Below are 20129 nucleotides of genomic sequence, written 5' to 3'. Positions count from 1 at the left end.
AGATGCTGCCTGTCCCGCTGAGTTACTCCAGCATTTTGTGACTATCTTCGGTGTAAACCAGCATCTGCAGTTCCTTCCTGCACAGAAAGTTAATGTTGGATTGTGGACCTCCACTATCCTCCTCACCAGAAGCCATTGGTTTGATTTACCTTTCCCATTTATTTCTCTACAGCATCAGCAGACCTGGTATCATGAGGGTCCCAGTTCCCTGAAGACTGCTCGTCTCTACATTGCAAGGTTTTCTCTGCCAAGGTGGGTCCAGTCACACTAATCTGTCTGGTTATGAATGCTTGCAGAAGTTTCGTAATTTTTTTTTGTTTTGAACAGAAATGGGAGATTTAGGCATTCAATCCTTGAACTCCAGTTTTAATTAATTTCAAATCACCTTTCGCATAGTTTAGAGACACAGCGGGGAAACAGGCCATTCGGCCCACCGTGTCCGTGCCAACCAGCGATCCCCGCACACTAACACTATCCTTCACACTAGGGACTATTTACAATTATACCAAGCCAATCAGCCTGCAAGCCTGTAAGTCGTTTTGGAGTGAAAACAGGAGGTCCCAGAGAAAACCCATGCAGGTCATGGCAAGTACGTTCAAACTCCGTAATACAGCACCCGTAGTCAGGATCAAAGTCGAGTCTCTGGTGCTGTGAGGCAGTAATTCTATCACTGTGCCACCCACATTAAACCTGAATATAAATTGCCCTGTGTAGGTGGTGACAAATATATATATATATATATAGCCATTCTTTATTGAATGCCTGATGTGCTGTGTTTCCTAGGGCTTTGAAGCGATTGGAAGGAGCGAGAGCCAATAAAGAGACCCCAGACCCTTCCCGAACGGCTCGACAGCAAGAACTTCACAAGGGTTTAAGGGTGAGTATATGGCCAGATTGGGGATGTGGCGCTTATTCTGGACTGAAGACAGACACAAAAAGCTGGAGTGACTCAGCGGGACAGGCAGCATCTCTGGAGAGAGGGAATGGGTGACGTTTTGGGTCGAGACCCTTCTTCCAGAAAGGTTGTCGTCTTGGCACCAGGTTACGAGCTTCTCACTCTCCTTCTGTACTCCGTCTCATCTTTATTTGATATGCAGCCCAATGATAAACTACGGACTGAGCAGTCTACATGAATCTCTTGTTGCATGGGCGATGCAGCTTTGCTCAAAGCTAATAGATGATATTGGGAATAACTAACTGGGTGGCACAGGGGCATCCATTAAGCGCCTCTTGTATCCAGCTTGGAAATTGCCGATTAGTTTAGAGAGTCATGGAGTGATACAGCCCGGCCCAACTTGCAAACATGCCACATTCACTAGTCCCACCTGCCTGCTTTTGGCCCAATTCCCTTCAAATCCCTCTATCCCTACAAACATTATGATAGTACCTGCCTCAACTACCTTCTCCGGCAGCTCGTTCCATATACGTAAATAGTGTTACGTCTCGGGTATATCTATATCTCTCGTTTCCCTTTCCCGTCATTTTCAGTCTGAAGAAGGGTCTTGACCTGAAACGTCACCCATAGCTTCTCTCCAGAGATGCTGCCTGTCCCATTGAGTTACTCCAGCATTTTGTGTCTATCTTTGGTTTAAACCAGCATCTGTAGTTCCTTGCTACACATTAGCTCTCAGGTACCTAATCTGAGGATGTTCCCCAATATTATTTTGAAAGTGGGAATAACCCCTTCCTCTCTGCCCCCCCCACTCCCTCTCTGCCCCCCACTCCCTCTCTGCCCCCCCTCCCTCTCTGCCCCCCACTCCCTCTCTGCCCCCACTCCCTCTCTGCCCCCCCTCCCTCTCTGCCCCCCCTCCCTCTCTGACCCCCTCCCTCTCTGCCCCCCCTCCCTCTCTGCCCCCCCTCCCTCTCTGCCCCCCCTCCCTCTCTGCCCCCCCTCCCTCTCTGCCCCCGCCCTCTCTGCCCCCCTCACTCTCTGTCCCCCTCCCTCTCTGCCCCCTCCCTCTCTGCCCCTCCCTCTCTGCCCCCCACTCTCTGTCCCCCTCCCTCTCTGCCCCTCACTCTCTGCCCCCCCCTCTCTGCCCCTCCCTCTCTGCCCCCCCACTCTCTGCCCCCCTCACTCTCTGCCCCCTCCCTCTCTGCCCCCCCCTCCCTCTCTGTCCCCCCCTCCCTCTCTGTCCCCCCCCCCTCTCTGTCCCCCCCCTCCCTCTCTGTCCCCCCTCCCTCTCTGTCCCCCCCCTCCCTCTCTGTCCCCCCCTCCCTCTCTGTCCCTCCCTCCCTCTCTGTCCCCCCTCCCTCTCTGTCCCCCCTCCCTCTCTGTCCCCCCTCCCTCTCTGTCCCCCCTCCCCCTCTGTCCCCCCCCCTCCCTCTCTGTTCCCCCCCCTCCCTCTCTGTCCCCCCTCCCTCTCTGTCCCCCCTCCCTCTCTGTCCCCCCTCCCTCCCTGTCCCCCCTCCCTCTCTGTCCCCCCTCCCTCTCTGTCCCCCCTCCCTCTCTGTCCCCCCTCCCTCTCTGTCCCCCCTCACCTCTCTGTCCCCCCCTCCCTCTCTGTCCCCCCCCTCCCTCTCTGTCCCCCCCTCCCTCTCTGTCCCCCCCTCCCTCTCTGTCCCCCCCTCCCTCTCTGTCCCCCCCTCCCCCTCTGTCCCCCCCTCCCTCTCTGTCCCCCCCTCCCTCTCTGTCCCCCCCTCCCTCTCTGTCCCCCCCTCCCTCTCTGTCCCCCCCCCCCTCTCTGTCCCCCCCTCCCTCTCTGTCCCCCCCCTCCCTCTCTGTCCCCCCTCCCTCTCTGTCCCCCCTCCCTCTCTGTCCCCCCTCCCTCTCTGTCCCCCCTCCCTCTCTGCCCCCCCCCACTCCCTCTCTGCCCCCCCACTCCCTCTCTGTCCCCCCCTCCCTCTCTGTCCCCCCCTCCCTCTCTGCCCCCCCCCCCCTCTCTGCCCCCCCCCTCCCTCTCTGCCCCCCCCCTCCCTCTCTGTCCCCCCCTCCCTCTCTGCCCCCCCCTCCCTCTCTGCCCCCCCCCCCTCCCTCTCTGTCCCCCCTCCCTCTTCTTCCTTCAGCACTGAATTCTCTTTGTTTTTAAATTAAATCATTTTGAATATCTCAGTGGAAGGCCTGATTGTACCGCATAATCTTTCAATATTTTTTTAATATGTGTGACATGCCAGATGATGGGCATCCTTCTGACTTAGGTGATGTTGTGCCAGCAACAACATCTCCCTGCATGGTGCAAAGGTTTAATAACATCCACAAGTTCCATTGCAAAATAATGTTATGTTTACTAAAGGCAGGTTAAATAATGCCCAAGACAAGGGCCTACATTACTTCCATTTAAAACTTCACTTCTCAATTATGTTGCTAATTTTTGAGAAGTTTACGTTGATGGCTCTCGCCTAAAGCAACGCTGAGTTACATCAGCACTTTGTCTATCTTCGGGGTACGCCTTGATCACCATCCCCTTTGATCTATGTTTTCACGCCTTATCCTTCCATATCTCTTGTCTCCCTCTCCCCAGATTCTCAGTCTGAAGAAGGGTCTCGACCCAAAATGTCACATATTCCTTCTCTCCAGAGATGCTGCCTGTCCCTCTGTGTTTCTCCAGCTTTTTATGTCTATCTTCGGTGTAAACCGGCATCTGCAGTTCCTTCCTAAAGCACACCGTGTTGTTGCCATCTTGCAGTTTCAAGAAAGCTCTTACAGTAGTCAAGGAGTTATTGATTCCTCCAGCCTTTCTCTGCCTGCCTCTCGTTCCCCCTCTGCCTGCCCACCGTTTGCTCACATCAGTCTTCACTTTGATTTTGTTGCAGGCCCTGAATAACTTCTGCAGCCAGATTGGTGATGACCGTCCCATTTCCTACTGTCAGTTCAGCCCCAACTCCAAGCTACTGGCCACGGCTTCCTGGTAAGTCATGAGCAATAGTACCTTGTGGTGACATTTCCTGTGGATTGAAGGGTAGCTAATGTTATCATTTTATTTATTCATGTGTGTACATGTTTATATTATAGTATTTGGACACATTGATCTGTTTTGTAGTAAATGCCTACTATGTTCTGTGTGCTGAAGCAAAGCAAGAATTTCATTGTCCTATCAGGGACACATGACAATAAACTCTCTTGAATCTTGAACTTATCCCACTTTTCAAGAAAGGAGGGAGGGAGAGAGAAAGCAGGGAATTATAGACCAGTTAGCCTGACATTGGTGGTGGGGAAGATGCTGGAGTCAATTATAAAAGATGAAATAGCGGCATATTTGGATAGCAGTAACAGGATCGGTCCAAGTCAGCATGGATTTACGAAGGGGAAATCATGCTTGACAAATCTTCTTGAATTTTTTGAGGCTGTAACTAGGAAAATGGTCAAGGGAGAGCCAGTGGATGTAGTATACCTGGACTTTCAGAAAGCATTTGATAAGTTGTACAGGGCCCTGGTGAGAACATACCTGGGATATTGTGTGCAGTTTTGGTCTCCTAATTTGATGAAGGACATTCTTGCTATTGAGGGAGTGCAGCGTAGGTTCACAAGATTAATTCCCGGGATGGCGGGACTGTGCTATGATGAAAGAATGGAGCGGCTGGGCTTGTAATCACTGGAATTTAGAAGGATGAGAGGGAATCTTATAAAAACATTTAAAATTATTAAGTGGTTGGATACGTTAGATGCAGGAAATATGTTCCCGATGTTGGGGGAGTTCAGAACCAGGAGCCACAGTTGAATGATAAGGGATAAGCAATTTAGAATGAGATGAGGGAAAAAAATGTCACACTTGTGCATTTGTGGAATTGTCTGCCTTAGAAGGCAGTGGAGGCCGATTCACTGGATGCATACAAAAGAGAGTTAGATAGAGCTCTTAGGGCTAGCGGAATCAAGGGATATGCGGAGAAGGCAGGAACGGGGTACTGATTGTGGATCATCAGCCATGATCATATTGAATGGCGATGCTAGCTCGAAGGGCCAAATGGCCTAATCCTGCACCTTTGAGCTCCGTTACACTGAGTCCTGGGCTGCCTGGTGTAGTGTTAAGCATTAAGGAGAGAAACTGGCTCAGAGCCAGCTGTTGTGCTGGTTTAGTTGGTTTTAGTCAGACTAGCAGGGAGATGTAACGTCTGGGGATGGTGGGGGTCAGCCACAAGGCAAGTCTCTGTCACTTGCTGAATTGTGCACGTAGGTGATGACTTTTATAAGCTCGTAAAAGGAGAAAGTTGATTTTAAGAGAGAACGTGTGTAATATCAAAATAAGCAGCCAGTGTTTCAATTGATATATAAATAGGGAGAAGGCAGCTAAGGTCAGTATGGGATCTCTGGGGAACAAAGCTGGTGAATTAATAACAGGAACAAAGAAATAGCAGGTATGTTAGTTGTAGAGGTACAGTGTGGACACAGGCCCATCAGCCCACCAAGTCAAAGTCCACTCCGACTATCGATCACCCCTTCATGGTAGTTCCATGTCATCCCACTTTCTCATCCATGCCCTACACGCTAGGAGCAATTTACAGAGGGCCGGTTAACCTTCAAACCCGCACATCTTTGGAATGTGGGAGGAAATGGGAGCACCCAGAGGAATCCATGTGATTCCAGGGAGAAGTGTAAAACACACAGACAGCAGCCGAGGTCAGGATCGAACCTGGCTCTCTGTTGCCGTGAGGCTGCAGTTTTGCCATTTGCGCCACTGTGCCGTCCGAAGTTATTTTTTTAATCATTCTTCACTGTGGTGGACACTGCTAATGTCCCCAGGGTAACAGACAAGCTCATTCTCTCCAGAGATGCTGTCTGACACGTTGAGTTGAGTTTAGAGATACAGCGCGGAAACAGGCCCACCGGATCCGCCCCGACCAGCGATCCCCGCACATTTACACTATCCTATACACACTAGGGACCATTTTTACATTTATACCAAGCCAATTAATCTACAAACCTGTACGACTTTGGAATGTGGGAGGAAACCGAAGATCTCCGAGAAAACCCGCGGGGACAACGTACAAACTCCGTACAGACAGCACCCGTAGTCGGGATCGAACCCAGGTCTCTGGCGATGCATTAGCTGTAAGGCAACAACTCTACCGCTACTCCAGCTTTTTGTGTCTATCTTGAGCTAATTTCAAATATCTGCGAGGAACTTGTAATAATCCCAATCACACGGGATACAATCTTGGAGAACCTTCAATCGATGGGATCTCTGCAGCCACTTCCTTTAACCCCTTGGTTGTTGGCCACCATGTCCCAGCATCTGACCCCAGTGGGGGGGGGGTAGATTTAATGGGAACCTGAGGAGTCACTTTTTTTACACAGAGTGGTGGGTGTATGGATTGAGCTGGCAGAGGGGGTAGTTGAGGCAGGGACTATCGCAATGTTTAAGAACAGCTAAACAGGTACATGGATAGGACAGGTTTGGAGGGATATGGGTCAAACGTGGGCGGGTGGGACTAGTGTAGATGGGTCATGTTGTTTGGTGTGGGCAAGTTGGGCCAAAGGGCCTGTTTCCACACTGTATCACTCTATAACTCTCTCAGTGCCATCCCCTAGTTCCCTGGATGTTCCTCCTTGTGTCTGGCTCAAAATTGACAATTTTTATTCATCTTTTTCCTCCTAAAATTCTCTTTGTCCTTGTGAAGTGAGCTGGTGATTAATTTGTACGTCTGGACTCTATATGTTGAATTTTGAACGTTAAGTGCATGTTGGAATTATATTTTTAAATGAACAACATGACATATCAAATGTGTTGTTTGCAATACGGTTGGGGTTATCTAGAGTCATGGAGTGATACGAAGGGCCTGTTTTCACACTGTATGAGTCTATGACTCCAAGATTGGAAAACAGACAATGCAACTCTCTGGTTGAGAAAGAGAGAAAGACAAAAGGCAGGACACTATGTGCCAGCTGATGTAACATCTCTAGTTGGCAAGATGCTGGAGTCTATCATTAAAGAGGAAAAAAACGAAACATTTAGGAAATATAATCAAACCTAGTTACCATACTTTTATGAAAACTAAATCACGTTTGACAAATGTATTGAATTATTTGAGGATGTGAAGGCGTGTTGATCGTGAGGACCCTGTAGAAGTAGTGAACGTAGACTTCCAAAAGGCATTTGGCAAAGTGAGAGACTGGTACTTAAATTAGGAGCTCAAGGTATTGGGCCGTTTAGTTAGTGTGTGAAAGCTCACTGTCACAAGGATAACAGAGTTACAATAAATGGGTGGGGGAGGGGTGTAATTAGTGCAATACCCCTGGGATAGAACATAGAACAGTACACACAACATTTTTTCTTCCCACATTCCTATCAATGCTACGCCAGATTCTACCACTCATCTGATCGTTAGGGGCCCATTTTTGAAGATGTGGAGGAAGCCCACATGGTCATAGGGTGAAAATGGGTTCCTTTTGATTTGTGAATGATTTAATTACATGTCCTGATAATGTTTTTGTTTCTTGCTTGTCTGCAGGAGCGGACTATGTAAGCTGTGGGATATTCCTGACTGTCGCCTTGTACGTACGTTGAGAGGTAAGACACTCGCAAACCACAACTTGCATTCCACAAAATCTCCAGATAATTTATAGACGAGGAAGGTCTTCTGGCACTCGTAGACAGCTTTAGAGGTTTGCTCTTTGTTTCTAGTTGATTGCAAAATGTTTGTGTCCAATCCTCACGATGATTCCTCTGCATAAAGAAAGGAGCATCAGCAATACCAACATCCAATTGCATGGCTTAAACCAGGCTGGCTCAGAGTTGCCAAGTAAAGTTATGTCTGTGCTGACGACAACTGGATCTGAACTGTGTAGAGTTTGAAATGGCCTAGACTATAAATGGCCTAAATGCTGTTTAAGAAGCAATTAGACATCGATAGATCCAACCCATATCCACAGAGGGATATGGGCCCAAAACAGGCGGGCGGGACGAGTGTAGATGGGGTATGTTGGAGGGGGTGGGACGGGTGTAGATGGGGTATGTTGGAGGGGGTGGGACGGGTGTAGATGGGGTATGTTGGTGGGGGTGGGACGTGTATAGATGGGGTGTGGGGGTGGGACGAGTGTAGATGGGGTGTGTTGGTGGGGGTGGGACGAGTGTAGATGGGGTGTGTTGGTGGGGGTGGGACGAGTGTAGATGGGGTGTGGAGGTGGGACGGGTGTAGATGGGGTATGTTGGTGGGGGTGGGACGAGTGTAGATGGGGTGTGTTGGTGGGAGCAGACACGTTAGATTGAAGACCGTGTTTCTAAGCTCTATGACTATTCAGCTAGAGTTGGTTGGTTTAAGATGCTGAAGCTGAGCAGAGTGAAGGTAATGACTGGCTGGATGTTCTGTCTTGCAGGTCACAGCACGAATGTGGGCGCCATTGTGTTTCACCCTCAGGCCACCATCTCACTTAACGAAAAGGACTGTAATATGGCATCGTGTGCAGCTGATGGCTCGGTGAAGCTCTGGAATTTGGAAAGGTTTGTAATCTTCACAAATAAATTAACCATACATTGAGCTACATCGAGGTGAAAGGGATTCTGATGGATTTAAATGGTGCTTTGAATCTGCCATTCAAGGTGCAGTGTTCACTTCCCACAGACAACTTCCTCATGCTTTGTTATTTGATTAAATATTCTATTCACTGAGCTCACCTGCTGCATTAAAATAATCTTATGCCTATTTAGTTTTTACAAAACAAAACCTGCAATTAACATAATCCATTGCTGGCTCAGCCCCAGCCAACAATAGACCATTGTGGACTCCGCCTTTCCTGAGTCATCAATGCCGGCTCTGATTTGTTCTGTACCTACCCATACCTCTCGTGTCCCCCTCCCTAACTCTCAGTCTGAAGAAGGGTCTCAACCCGAAACGTCACCCACTCCTTCTCTCCAGAGATGCTGCCTGTCCCGCTGAGTTACTCCAGCATTTTGTGTCTATCTTCGGGTGTAAACCAGCATCTGCAGTTCCTTCCACTAGTGGGAGAGACTAGGACCAGAGACCATAGCCACCGAATAAAAGGATGTTCCTTTAGAAAGAAGAGAAGGAATTTCTTTAGACCGAGGGTGGTGAATCTGTGGAATTCATTGCTACAGACCTTCTGTGGAGACCAAGTCAACGCATATTTTTAAGGCAGAGATTAACAGATTCTTGATTAGCGCGGGTGTCAGGGGTTATGGGGAGAAGGCAGGCAAATAGGTTTGAGAGGGAAAGCCAGATCAACCAGGATTGAATGGCAGAGTAGACTTGATGGACTGAATGGCCTTATGCTGCTCCTAGAACTTATGAACATGACTTTGTGGCCACAGGCATCTTCTGGAGCTGGACATTACTCCAGCATTTTGTGTCTACCTTCGGTTTAAACCAGCATCTGTAGTGCCTTCCTACACATCGCATTTATATCTGTTGATTCCAGCAGGTTGAGTGAATGTGTAAGAAGGAATTGCAGATGCTGGTTTAAACCCAAGATAGACACAAAAAGCTGGAGTGACTCAAGAAGGGTCTGGACCCAAAACATCACCCATTCCTTCTGTCCAGGGATGCTGCCTGTCCCGCTGAGTTACTCCAGCTTTTTGTGTCTCTCTTCGGTTGGGTGAACGTGTTTGTTGATTGTTTTTACCGAGTTGATGTGTTTATACAAAACATGTGATTCCCACTTTGGTTGTCGGCCTAAACCTGCTTGTGACTCTAAGCTGAATCTGCAGGTTGTAGCTTTAAGCTGCACTGCAGAGAATTGATCACATAATCCACAGTAACATTCAAGTGTAGCGCTACTGGAGATGCTGCTTATAGATGAGGCATGAAGCAGTGATCCATCCCCATCTCCCCCCATGGTGGACATGAATAATATAACCATATAACCATATAACAATTACAGCACGGAAACAGGCCATCTCGACCCTTCTAGTCCGTGCCGAACACGTATTCTCCCCTAGTCCCATACACCTGCGTTCAGACCATAACCCTCCATTCCTTTCCCGTCCATATAACTATCCAATTTATTTTTAAATGATAAAAACGAACCTGCCTCCACCACCTTCACTGGAAGCTCATTCCACACAGCCACCACTCTCTGAGTAAAGAAATTCCCCCTCATGTTACCCTTAAACATCTGTCCCTTAATTCTCAAGTCATGTCCCCTTGTTTGAATCTTCCCTACTCTCAGTGGAAAAAGCTTATCCACGTCAACTCTGTCTATCCCTCTCATCATTTTAAAGACCTCTATCAAGTCCCCCCTTAACCTTCTGCGCTCCAAAGAATAAAGCCCTAACTTGTTCAACCTTTCTCTGTAACTTAGTTGCTGAAACCCAGGCAACATTCTAGTAAATCTCCTCTGTTCTCTCTCTATTTTGTTGACATCCTTCCTATAATTAGGCGACCAAAATTGTACACCATACTCCAAAATTGGCCTCACCAATGCCTTGTACAATTTTAACATTACATCCCAACTCAATGCTCTGATTTATAAAGGCCAGCACACCAAAAGCTTTCTTTACCACCCTATCTACATGAGATTCCCAGATTACTCGTGTGATCGGGTACATGTACAGAGTCTTTTTACCCAGAGTACTGGAATCAAGGTGAGGGTAGAAAGATGCTGCCCTGACGGGCAACATTTTTACACAGTGGTTGGTAGGAATATGGAACAAGCTGCCGGAGGAGGTAGTTGAAGTAGGTACAATCACCACGGTTAAAGACAACATTTAGAAAGGTACATGGATAGGTTATAGGTTTAGAGGGATATGGGCCAAACTCAGGCAGGCACTAGAGTAGATGGGACATGTTGGTCGGAGTGGGTAAATTGGGCCGAGGGGCCTGTTTCCGCTCAGTATGACTGTTTCAGTTGGAAGTTGCATTCCTGGTGACCTGACCACTGAATTTGCAACTAAAACAGATCATCTTGTCTCCTATTTCATTGTTTCTGGGAGCATTGTGCGTTGTAATCAGCTACGATATTTCCTACAACAGAGACTGAAGGAACCTTTGTTGGCTGTAAACCATTTTCGGACGTCCAACAATTGTGAAAAACTCTGTAAAAACGCGAGTCTGTTGATTGCAAATTCCCCAGATATTTGTCAATGCTTTGATCTTTTGCAGTGATGAGCCTGTAGCCAACATCGAGGGGCATACAGTGAGAGTGGCTCGCGTGGCCTGGCATCCATCAGGCAGGTTCTTGGGGACCACCTGGTAAGTAACGTCTATAATATCTATTACTTACATTAACATGCAATGAAAACCTTGCATCAGAAGTTTAATTTTGTCTGAGTTCCATGAAGTGCCAAAGTTGCCAGGATTTGCTTTGGCTTTGACTTTGTTTTCCCTTCCACCACCTCATGTTCTGTAAATATCACGCTGTTCCCATCATTTTCATATATTTACTAACGGTGTATACACTCCGGTGTGTGTCAGGCTGTTGCGCATTTGTGCCACGTACACAGAGTGTCAGCTAAATGCTATGTTCTTGTGCTAACATGCTAACATTGTCTCTCACTCAGACACTTATGACGGTGTTTGCACTCTGTCCTAACACACAGAGTGCTGGAGTAACTCAGCGGGTCAGGCAGCATTTGTGGGGAACATGGATAGGTGACGTTTCGGGTCAAGTTCCTTCTTCAGACTTTCTTCAGTCCCAACCTGAAATGTTCCAACCAACTGCCTATTAAAACCTGTGTCAACCTATTACCTGTCACGCAGATCCTGCCTCTCTCCTTTCCTGCTTTCTTCTCTATCTCCGCCTCCCACAAACAGTCTGCAGAAAGATCTCGACCTGAAACATCACCTATCTAACAATGCTGCCTGACCTGGGTTTATTCCTTGGAGTGCAGGAGGATGAGGGGTGATCTTATAGAGGGGTATAAGATCATGAGAGGAATAGGTCGGGTCGATGCACAGAGACTCTTGCCCAGAGTAGGTGAATCGAGAGGACAAAGGTATAAGGTGAAGGGGGAAAGATTTAATTGGGATATGAGGGGTGACATTTTCACACAATGGGTGGTGGGTGTGTGGAACAAGCTGCCAGAGGAGGTAGTTGAGGCTGGGACTATCCTAACATTTAAGAAACAGTTAGACAGGTACATGGATAGGACAGGTTTGGAGGGATATAGACCAAATGATGGCAGGCGGGACTAGTGTAGCTGGGACATGTTGGCCGGTGTGGGCAAGTTGGCTGAAGGGCCTGTTTCCACGCTGCATCACTTTATGAGTTACTCCAGCAACTTGTGTCTTTTTGTGATTTAACCAGCACCTGCAGTTGCTTGTTTCTACTTATCACACAGTTGTTTCCTTAATTTGCAAGTAAGACGTGGTTATTCCAGTGGTTACAGGTAGCACGGTGGTGCCTGACCTTTGTTTCTGCTGTTTAGCTATGACCACTCCTGGCGACTATGGGATCTGGAGGCCCAGGAGGAGATCCTGCACCAGGAAGGGCACAGCAAGGGTGTCTATGACATTGCCTTCCACCGTGATGGCTCTCTGGTGGGAACGGGGTGAGTACAGTCAACCATTAATCCTTCCAATCTTCAGGGACTCAATCCAACCCAATATCCTGCTACATATGTTAACTGTGAAACCCGGAGCTTTCTTTTTGCATGCCGTCTTTGTACTCTGGTGACACGGTGTGTTAGTCAGACTGTTATCCCCAGTGTGAGTGAGAGGTTCGTTGTGAACCACACCGTAACACTTTTCCCAACATCTTTGGTTTCTGCATCTTCAGTCTTGGAATAGTCCATGGAATTGGTTGAAAACTTTCAAATGTTTAAGTTTCCTTATCCTTTTTTACCAATTCGCGGATATAATTGAATCACGTCGAGTGCATAGGAAATGAAACAGCATTTTAGAGTTTAGAGAATCTAATCTACACCAAAGACAATTAACCTGCAAACCTGTACGCCTTTGGAGTGTGGGAGGAAACCGGAGCATGACAACACTAACCACTACTGCAGCATGCACCAAGCGGCTACTTGGAAAGCTGCAGGAGAACATCAAGTGGGCCCGAATGAAAATCAAACCAAGTAAATCTCGAAGCATCTCCATAGTCAAGGGGGTGCTTAGAGACACAAGGTTCTGCATCGGTGACGACCCAATACCAACAGTGTCTGAGCAACCAGTTAAAAGCCTGGGCAGATGGTACTACGCAAGTCTCAAGGACAAAGAGCAGGTGCAACAACTAAGGCAAGAAATTGTCAACGGCCTGGAGAACATCAATCAGACCCTATTGCCTGGGAAACTGAAGCTCTGGTGCCTACAGTTTGGACTCCTTCCTCGGACAATGTGGCCACTGACCGTTTATGAAGCCCCAATAACAACTGTGGAGAAGATGGAGCGAACCATAACTTCATACGCGAAGAAATGGCTCTGTGTCCCACGATGTCTAACTAACATCGGCCTATATGGCAAAGGGGTCCTGGAACTACCTCTCACTAGTCTAACAGAGGAATACAAGTGTTCTAAAGTAAGACTCTAGATGACACTGAGGGACTCTAGAGACAAGACCATCAGTGCTGTTGCGCCGCCCCTAGTAACTGGCCGGAAGTGGACACCATCTGATGCAGTACAGCAAGCTTCATCAGCCCTGAGACACAAAGACATCGTGGGGCAAGTCCAGCAGGGAAGAGGAGGCTTTGGCCTTACGACAAGTAAACCAACTTGGCGAAAGGCCACAACATCAGAGCGGAGGACATTGGTGGTCGAGGAGGTGCGGCGACAAGAGGAGGCCGCAAGAAGTGCAAAGGCGGTCTCTCTTGCCAAACAGGGGCAATGGATGCAGTGGGAAGGTGTGGAGCGGAGGAAGATCAGCTGGAAAGAACTATGGGAAATGGAAGCAAGCAAGATCAGCTTCATCATCAGAGCGACTTATGACGTGCTTCCATCACCAAAGAACCTCCATCAGTGGTACGGCGAGCATCCAACCTGTACCCTCTGCCCAACTCCTGCGACCCTCAAACACATCATGGTAGGCTGCAAGACCAGCCTCACGCAAGGGAGATACACGTGGCGGCATAATCAGGCATCAGCCCTTGAGAACAGGCGGTGTGCGACCAACTCCTTGCCTCCGAGAGCAAGCAACCCCCCCCAAGGGCAACAACCTTTGTCCGAGAAGGACAGAAAACATCTAAACATCCTTCCACCAGATCAGAAGAAGGAAACCTATGCAGGGCCCGCGACTGGAGGATGCTGGTGGACATCGGCCGACAACTAATTTTTCCACCTGAAATTGCTTCCACCAACCTCAGGCCAGACTTGGTGTTCTGGTCCCCTTCACAGAAGACTGCTTACATCATAGAGCTCACAGTTCCATGGGAGAACTCTGTTGAGGAGGCCTATGAGCGTAAGAAGCTGTGCTACGCAGAGCTTGCAGCAGAGGCAACGCAGCGTGGCTGGAACACCAAAGTCTATCCAGTTGAAGTGAGATGCAGAGGATTTGTTGCGTCATCTACCATCAGACTGCTGAAGGAGCTTGGAATCCACGGTCAGGCTCTGCGGAAGACCATAAGATCACTCTCAGAGGCGGCTGAAAGAAGCAGCCGGTGGATTTGGCTCAAGTGGAAAGACCCATGCTGGGCCCCAAGTACGTCAGGGTGAATCTTTGGGACGGTTTGACATGGGACACGCGCTGAGGACTGATCATCCTGCAGCGGGCCGCCCTTGTGGAGGGCGTATAGTGTTAAAAGGCCGAAACACCCAGTGATGCAAGGGTACACTACTGATGATGTGTCCTGTGCCCAACTGTCCTGAAGGTTACCCAGGCCAAGATATACGTATCCCCCCCCCCCGCCCCCCACCGATGTTGAGCGTCTACCACTCTCAACAATCAACGAATGTCGTGAAATGCTCCCCACCTATTGGCACAAGGGACTTCTTAACATCTTGTCCTGTGTACTTGATTCTACGTCTTTGGAGTGTGGGAGGAAATCGGAGCACCCAGAGAAAACCCACGCAGTCACAGGGAGAACGTTCAAACTCCGTACAAGCAGCACACATATTCAGGATCGGACCCGGGTTCTTTTCTATTACATATTATTCAACTAATTCTTCAGTTTTTAATCTGCTCATTCAAGTGACTACATCTCCTCCTACTTGGTGTAATGTGCACAACTGAAGGCATTGTATTTTTGTCAAGCATTAATGTTTTCTCAACTGTTTTTTTGTGTTAAGTAGTGACACTCCATTTGGAAATGGTGGCTGAATGAGGGACAGTGTTGGGAAGTTATCAGTCCATGTGGTTCACCCTGTTCACTGTTTTTCAAAACTTCCTTTCTGCACTCATTGGTACTGTTTTCACTCTCTTTGTTGTGGTGAATGCTCTTTGTTTACAGAGCATATCTCCATTTCCACATGAAGGTCAAACCGCTCGGAGCAAGGAAGGGTGTGTCTAGGGTGTAGGAAGGAACTGCAGATGTTGGTTTAAACCAAAGATAGACTCAAAATGCTGGAGTAACTCAGCGGGACAGGCAGTATCTCTGGAGAGAAGGAATGGGTAATGTTTCGGGGTCGAGTTCTTCAGACTTCTGAAAAGGGTCTCGACACTAAAAGTCACCCATTCCTTCTCTCCAGAGATGCTGCCTGTCCTGCTGAATTACTCCAGCATTTTGTGTCTATCTTTGGCAGGATGACCTAACAAGGAGCGGGTAGGAATGAATAAAGTGTGAGCTGTAAAGATGCAGTACCGCTGCACTCAGCTACAGAGGAGCGTAGGTGGTCATCTACACGACCCTGAGGCAGAAGAACATATGGACAGATGTGAAAATCAAAGAACGGCAGATGCTGGAAAAAAAATTTTTTTTTAAATGCTGGAAACATTTAGTTGGGCATCACCTGTGGATAGAGAAACAGAGTTGGGTGTTAAAGTGCTGAGAAATTGGGGAGAGGAGTGCAGAGGAAAAAGTAAATATCTGATGAGGTTGACAGTGGGGTTACAATGGGGACCCATTGGAATCCTTGCTCCAACTCCATCTCCCCTTCTATAAATGCTGTCTGACTTGCTGAATATTTTCAAAGCTCTCTGACTTGAGGAGGGTTGGGCATGTTGTTATTATTGGCCCAATTTGGTGCACATGGGAATATTCCTCATATGGTTAATGGTTGAGTTTTTCTCCTGGTCAGTGGCCTGGATGCCTTTGGACGATTGTGGGACTTGCGGACGGGTCGGTGCATCATGTTCCTGGAGGGACATTTGAAGGAGATTTACGGAATCTGCTTCTCTCCCAATGGGTAAGGCAACCAAACATGGACTTACTTAGAAAAGTATTTGACAAGATATAACTTGGAAGAATACGAAAGAGCATTAAAGATTGTAGACTTGAAGGATGGGTTTCAAGGAGGGAGTGTAGCATAGTTTATTCAGAATTCTTAATGGAGTTCCTCAGGGTTCATTACAAAAAGGACTTTTGTTGTCAGTGTACATGAATGATTTTATTTAAGGAAGAACTGCAGTTGCTGGAAAAATCTCAAGGTAGACAAAAATGCTGGAGAAACTCAGCAGGTGAGGCAGCATCTATGGAGTGAAGGAATAGGTGACGTTTCGGGTTGAGACCCTTCTTCAGACTGATGTGGAGGTGGGGGGGGGGGGAAGAAGAAAGGAAGAGGTGGAGACAGTAGGCTGTGGGCTATTTTCTAAGCTTTAAGCTTGACGTAACCCTTTGATAAACCACCAACTCTTTGTGGTGCAGCTGTGTATGACACTCCAGTCCAGACCATTGTGTAGACGGGCAAGTAATCAGATGCCCTATCGGTAATGGCCTTACAACAAAAGGGACGCCCGCCGTTAATGAGGCCTGAATAAGGATGTGTCACCACAGCTCCAACAGGGAGGTGTTTTGGTTATTTCCTTGCTGTTGGGTCTCTTTGTGACTGAGCTGATTTTGTTTTCAGGTATCATGCAGCAACCGGGAGTGGAGACAACAGCTGCAAGGTTTGGGACTTACGACAGCGTAAATGTATCTACACCATCCCAGCGCATCACAACCTACTGTCAGCAGTCCGCTTTCAGCGTGAGTATTAGACGCAGGAGGCCCACGCTAACGCAACTTTACCGCTGACTTTAGTTTTAGTGATACAGCATGAAAACAGGCCCTTCAGCCCACCGAGCCCATCGATTATCCTATACACTAATTCTATCTTACAACTTGGCAACAATTAACCTACAAACCTGTACATCTTTGGAGTGTGGGAGGAAACGTGGGTCACGGGGAGAGCGTGCAAACTCCATACAGACAGCATCCGTAGTCAGGATCTAATCTGTGTCTCTGGCGCTGTGAGGCAGCAACTCTACCGCTGCGCCACCGTGCTGCCCTTCTCAGAGACTGGTAGATTTTAATAAGCATGTTCAACGTATTTGATGGTGAAAATAAGGAAAGTCTGTCATAAGAGTTGGTAATGGGATGACACAACTTTAATGTGATGTTTTTACTTCTAGATGAACTAGCAGGGCCAGAAGTATTTTTTAGCAAGTTATTGTGATACACACCTTAGTAGGAGTAGATTCCATTGGAACTTTCAAAACAAAGTTGAGGAAGTGCTGAAATCCCATGGGATTTTGGTAGTGCTGGGCTCTGAGATTTTCTGGAATGCTGAATATTACAAATATCTCAACACACCCAAGGCCCTGGGATACAGGGAGAGGTTGAGCCGGCTGGGACGCTACTCCATGGAGAGCAGAAGGATGAGGGGGTGATCTAATGGAGATGTATAAAATCATGAGAGGAATAGATTGGCGAGTCTCTAGCCTGGAGTAAGGGAACAGAGAACCTGAGGACATAGGTTTAAGGTAAAGGGGGAAAGATTTAAGTTTATTGTATTGTCACGTGTACCGAGGTACAATGAAAAGCTTTTGTTGCGTGCTAACTAGTCAGCGGAGAGAGAATACATGATTACAGTCAAGCCGTCCACAGTGTACAGATAGGGGGAGAGATTTAAAAGAGTGGAGCGATGATAATGGGTGATTGCAGATCCACTTCAGTTGCCTGGAGAAAATAGGAACCTGAGGGGTAACTTTATCACACCAAGGGTGGTGGGTGTATGGAACACGCAACTGGAGAAGGTAGTTGAGGCTGGTATTATCGCACATTTAAGAAACATTTGGGACGGGTTGGGCCAAAGGGCCTGTTTCTACGCTGTATGATTCAATGATTTGTTACACTTTGAAGAGTTTCCTTTTTGCTGCTCATTAGTTGTCCCATCATACCCCTGTCAAACCCCCGGTCCATGTCAACTCCCATCCCATAACCTCCACAAACTCATTTAAGTTTCTGGGCACCTATATCTGCAATAGTCTAAAATGGCACATCAACGCAGACTACATCATCAAGAAAGGACAACAACGCCTATACTTCCTCAGACAGCTCAAAAAGTTCAGAGTCCGCAAACACCTCCTGGTCCGTTTCTATCAATCCATCATTGAAAGCATCATCACCTCCTCAATCACAGTCTGGTACGGAAATACTGACAGTCACTCACTACACAGAATACAGCGCATTGTCTCCAAGCCTCCAGGATCATCAACTCCCCCCTCCCCTCAATCCATTCCATTTACCTCCAACGTACCTCAAAACGGGCAATAAAGATCATCTCGGACCCACCCAGCAAACCACCTTTTCCAGTCTCTCCCTTCAGGGAGGCGCCTCAGGTCACTTGCTACAAAATCCACCCGCTTTAAAAACAGTTTCTTCCCCTCAGCAATAAGAACACTCAATTCCCTCCAATAACAGTCAATATTAAGGACTTTTGATGTATATAGTGTCTTGTCTATGGTCTTTGTCTGTTCTTTTGCACTATGCATTGTTGGTGAGATTTGTGATGTGGTATGGATGCACTTTATTACTGTGATCTGTGTTATTAGTGTTAATGTGACTAAAGCAGTGTACCACCATGTACCGAACCCAAATACCACCAACCCTGGTCACGTGGCAAATAAAGATTCTATTCTATTCTATTCTATTCTACAACTAAGTGTTGGTTTGTGTCTCCCTGCAGCCACAGATGGGCATTATCTGCTGACCGGTGCCTACGACAACACAGCAAAGATATGGAGCCACCCTGGCTGGTCACCGCTCAAAACCATGGCCGGCCACGAAGGCAAAGTGATGGGACTGGACATTTCACCAAACGGCCATCTGATTGCCACGTGTTCTTACGACAGGACCTTTAAGCTCTGGACATCTGAGTAGACCATATCGAGCAGAGCACTGACTGTAAGGCAACCCAGAGAGAGAGGGTCAGATAATCTCTGTCCATCAGATGACCATACCACTGGACACCAGGTGCCAACTTGTTGCCTTGGTCTGCTGGTCATACTTTTTATCATTCATTTTTTTGGCTTGTTTTGCTTTTGGACTTTTGCAGTTAATAAAAAATGTGGTCATTTGTAATTGATGTCAATGCGTGGTCCTGTTCCACAAGCCCCTGGAGAACGAGGTGGCACAGTGGCGTAGCAGTACAGCATCAGAGACCCGGGTTCCATCCTGACTACGGGAGCTGCCTGTTCACAATTTGTACCTTCTCCCCATCGCCATGTGGGTTTTCTCCCAGATTTTTGGTTTCCTCTCACACTCCAAAGACGTACAGTTTTGTAGGTTAATTTGCTTAGTAAATGTAAAAATTGTCCCTAGTGTGTGTGTAGGATAGTGTTAATGTGCAGGGATCACTGATCGGTGCGGACTCGGGCCAAAGGGCCTTGTGTCTCTAAATTAAACTAAATTAAACAGGAATTCCGAATTAAACCTTGAATGATGTCTCCATTTCCAAAAGTAATGTTTGTCTTCTGCTCATTTTCTGCTGAGTGTGTAAAAGTGATCAAAGCTGAACCCCTGGTTGTGAGCTGTTGATGTCCAAGGTTACCTGACTTTAAAGGCACCATGGATGAGTGTCGGGCTATTTCTGGAAGTGAAGCAGAACTGCAGTGTTCTGCTTGTCTAGGAATGCAGAGTAGTAACTCTGGAATCTTTGAGTAATGTAATAACCATATGAGTGACCAGCCTCTCCTTTTGAGCAGTGCTTTATAATAAATATTTTGATAAATAACTCTCTGTAACTGTTTCCATGAGATGGTGCATCGGATTGAATGATTTCCATCCACTGAACACAACAGACACACTAACTATCCAAACCCTTGGATTAGGTTCTGGAGTGTATTATTCTACCTGTAACCCCCCCCCCCCCCCCCCCCCAACCCAACCCAACCTTCGGTTAAATTTCTGATTGTAACACATTTCTGCATAATAAATGTGTGTGTGTATATGTAT

The 20129-nt window shown here is 47.5% G+C and overlaps 1 protein-coding gene across 2 annotated transcripts in view; it reads left to right on the top strand.

Moving 5' to 3' along the window:
* prpf4 (pre-mRNA processing factor 4) overlaps positions 1–19908 on the top strand; it is a 28237-nt gene extending 8329 nt beyond the window's left edge. Inside the window, exons 5-14 of one of the 2 annotated variants that reach the window (XM_033048612.1) lie at positions 173–252; positions 784–877; positions 3751–3845; positions 7384–7442; positions 8249–8372; positions 10990–11079; positions 12255–12377; positions 15994–16101; positions 16762–16880; positions 18862–19908. In XM_033048612.1, the coding sequence (XP_032904503.1) occupies positions 173–252; positions 784–877; positions 3751–3845; positions 7384–7442; positions 8249–8372; positions 10990–11079; positions 12255–12377; positions 15994–16101; positions 16762–16880; positions 18862–19055 (1086 nt within the window). In that variant the 3' untranslated portion in view covers positions 19056–19908. The remainder of the gene's footprint in view (positions 1–172; positions 253–783; positions 878–3750; positions 3846–7383; positions 7443–8248; positions 8373–10989; positions 11080–12254; positions 12378–15993; positions 16102–16761; positions 16881–18861) is intronic. The other variant, XM_033048611.1, reaches the window with a different exon arrangement.
* The last annotated feature ends 221 nt before the right edge of the window (positions 19909–20129 follow it).

Source organism: Amblyraja radiata, chromosome 32 (genome assembly GCF_010909765.2).
Source record: "Amblyraja radiata isolate CabotCenter1 chromosome 32, sAmbRad1.1.pri, whole genome shotgun sequence".
Classification (NCBI taxonomy): Eukaryota; Metazoa; Chordata; class Chondrichthyes; order Rajiformes; family Rajidae; genus Amblyraja; species Amblyraja radiata.
Note: the sequence above shows the minus strand (reverse complement) of the source record. Positions and strands in the feature narration are given on the sequence as shown.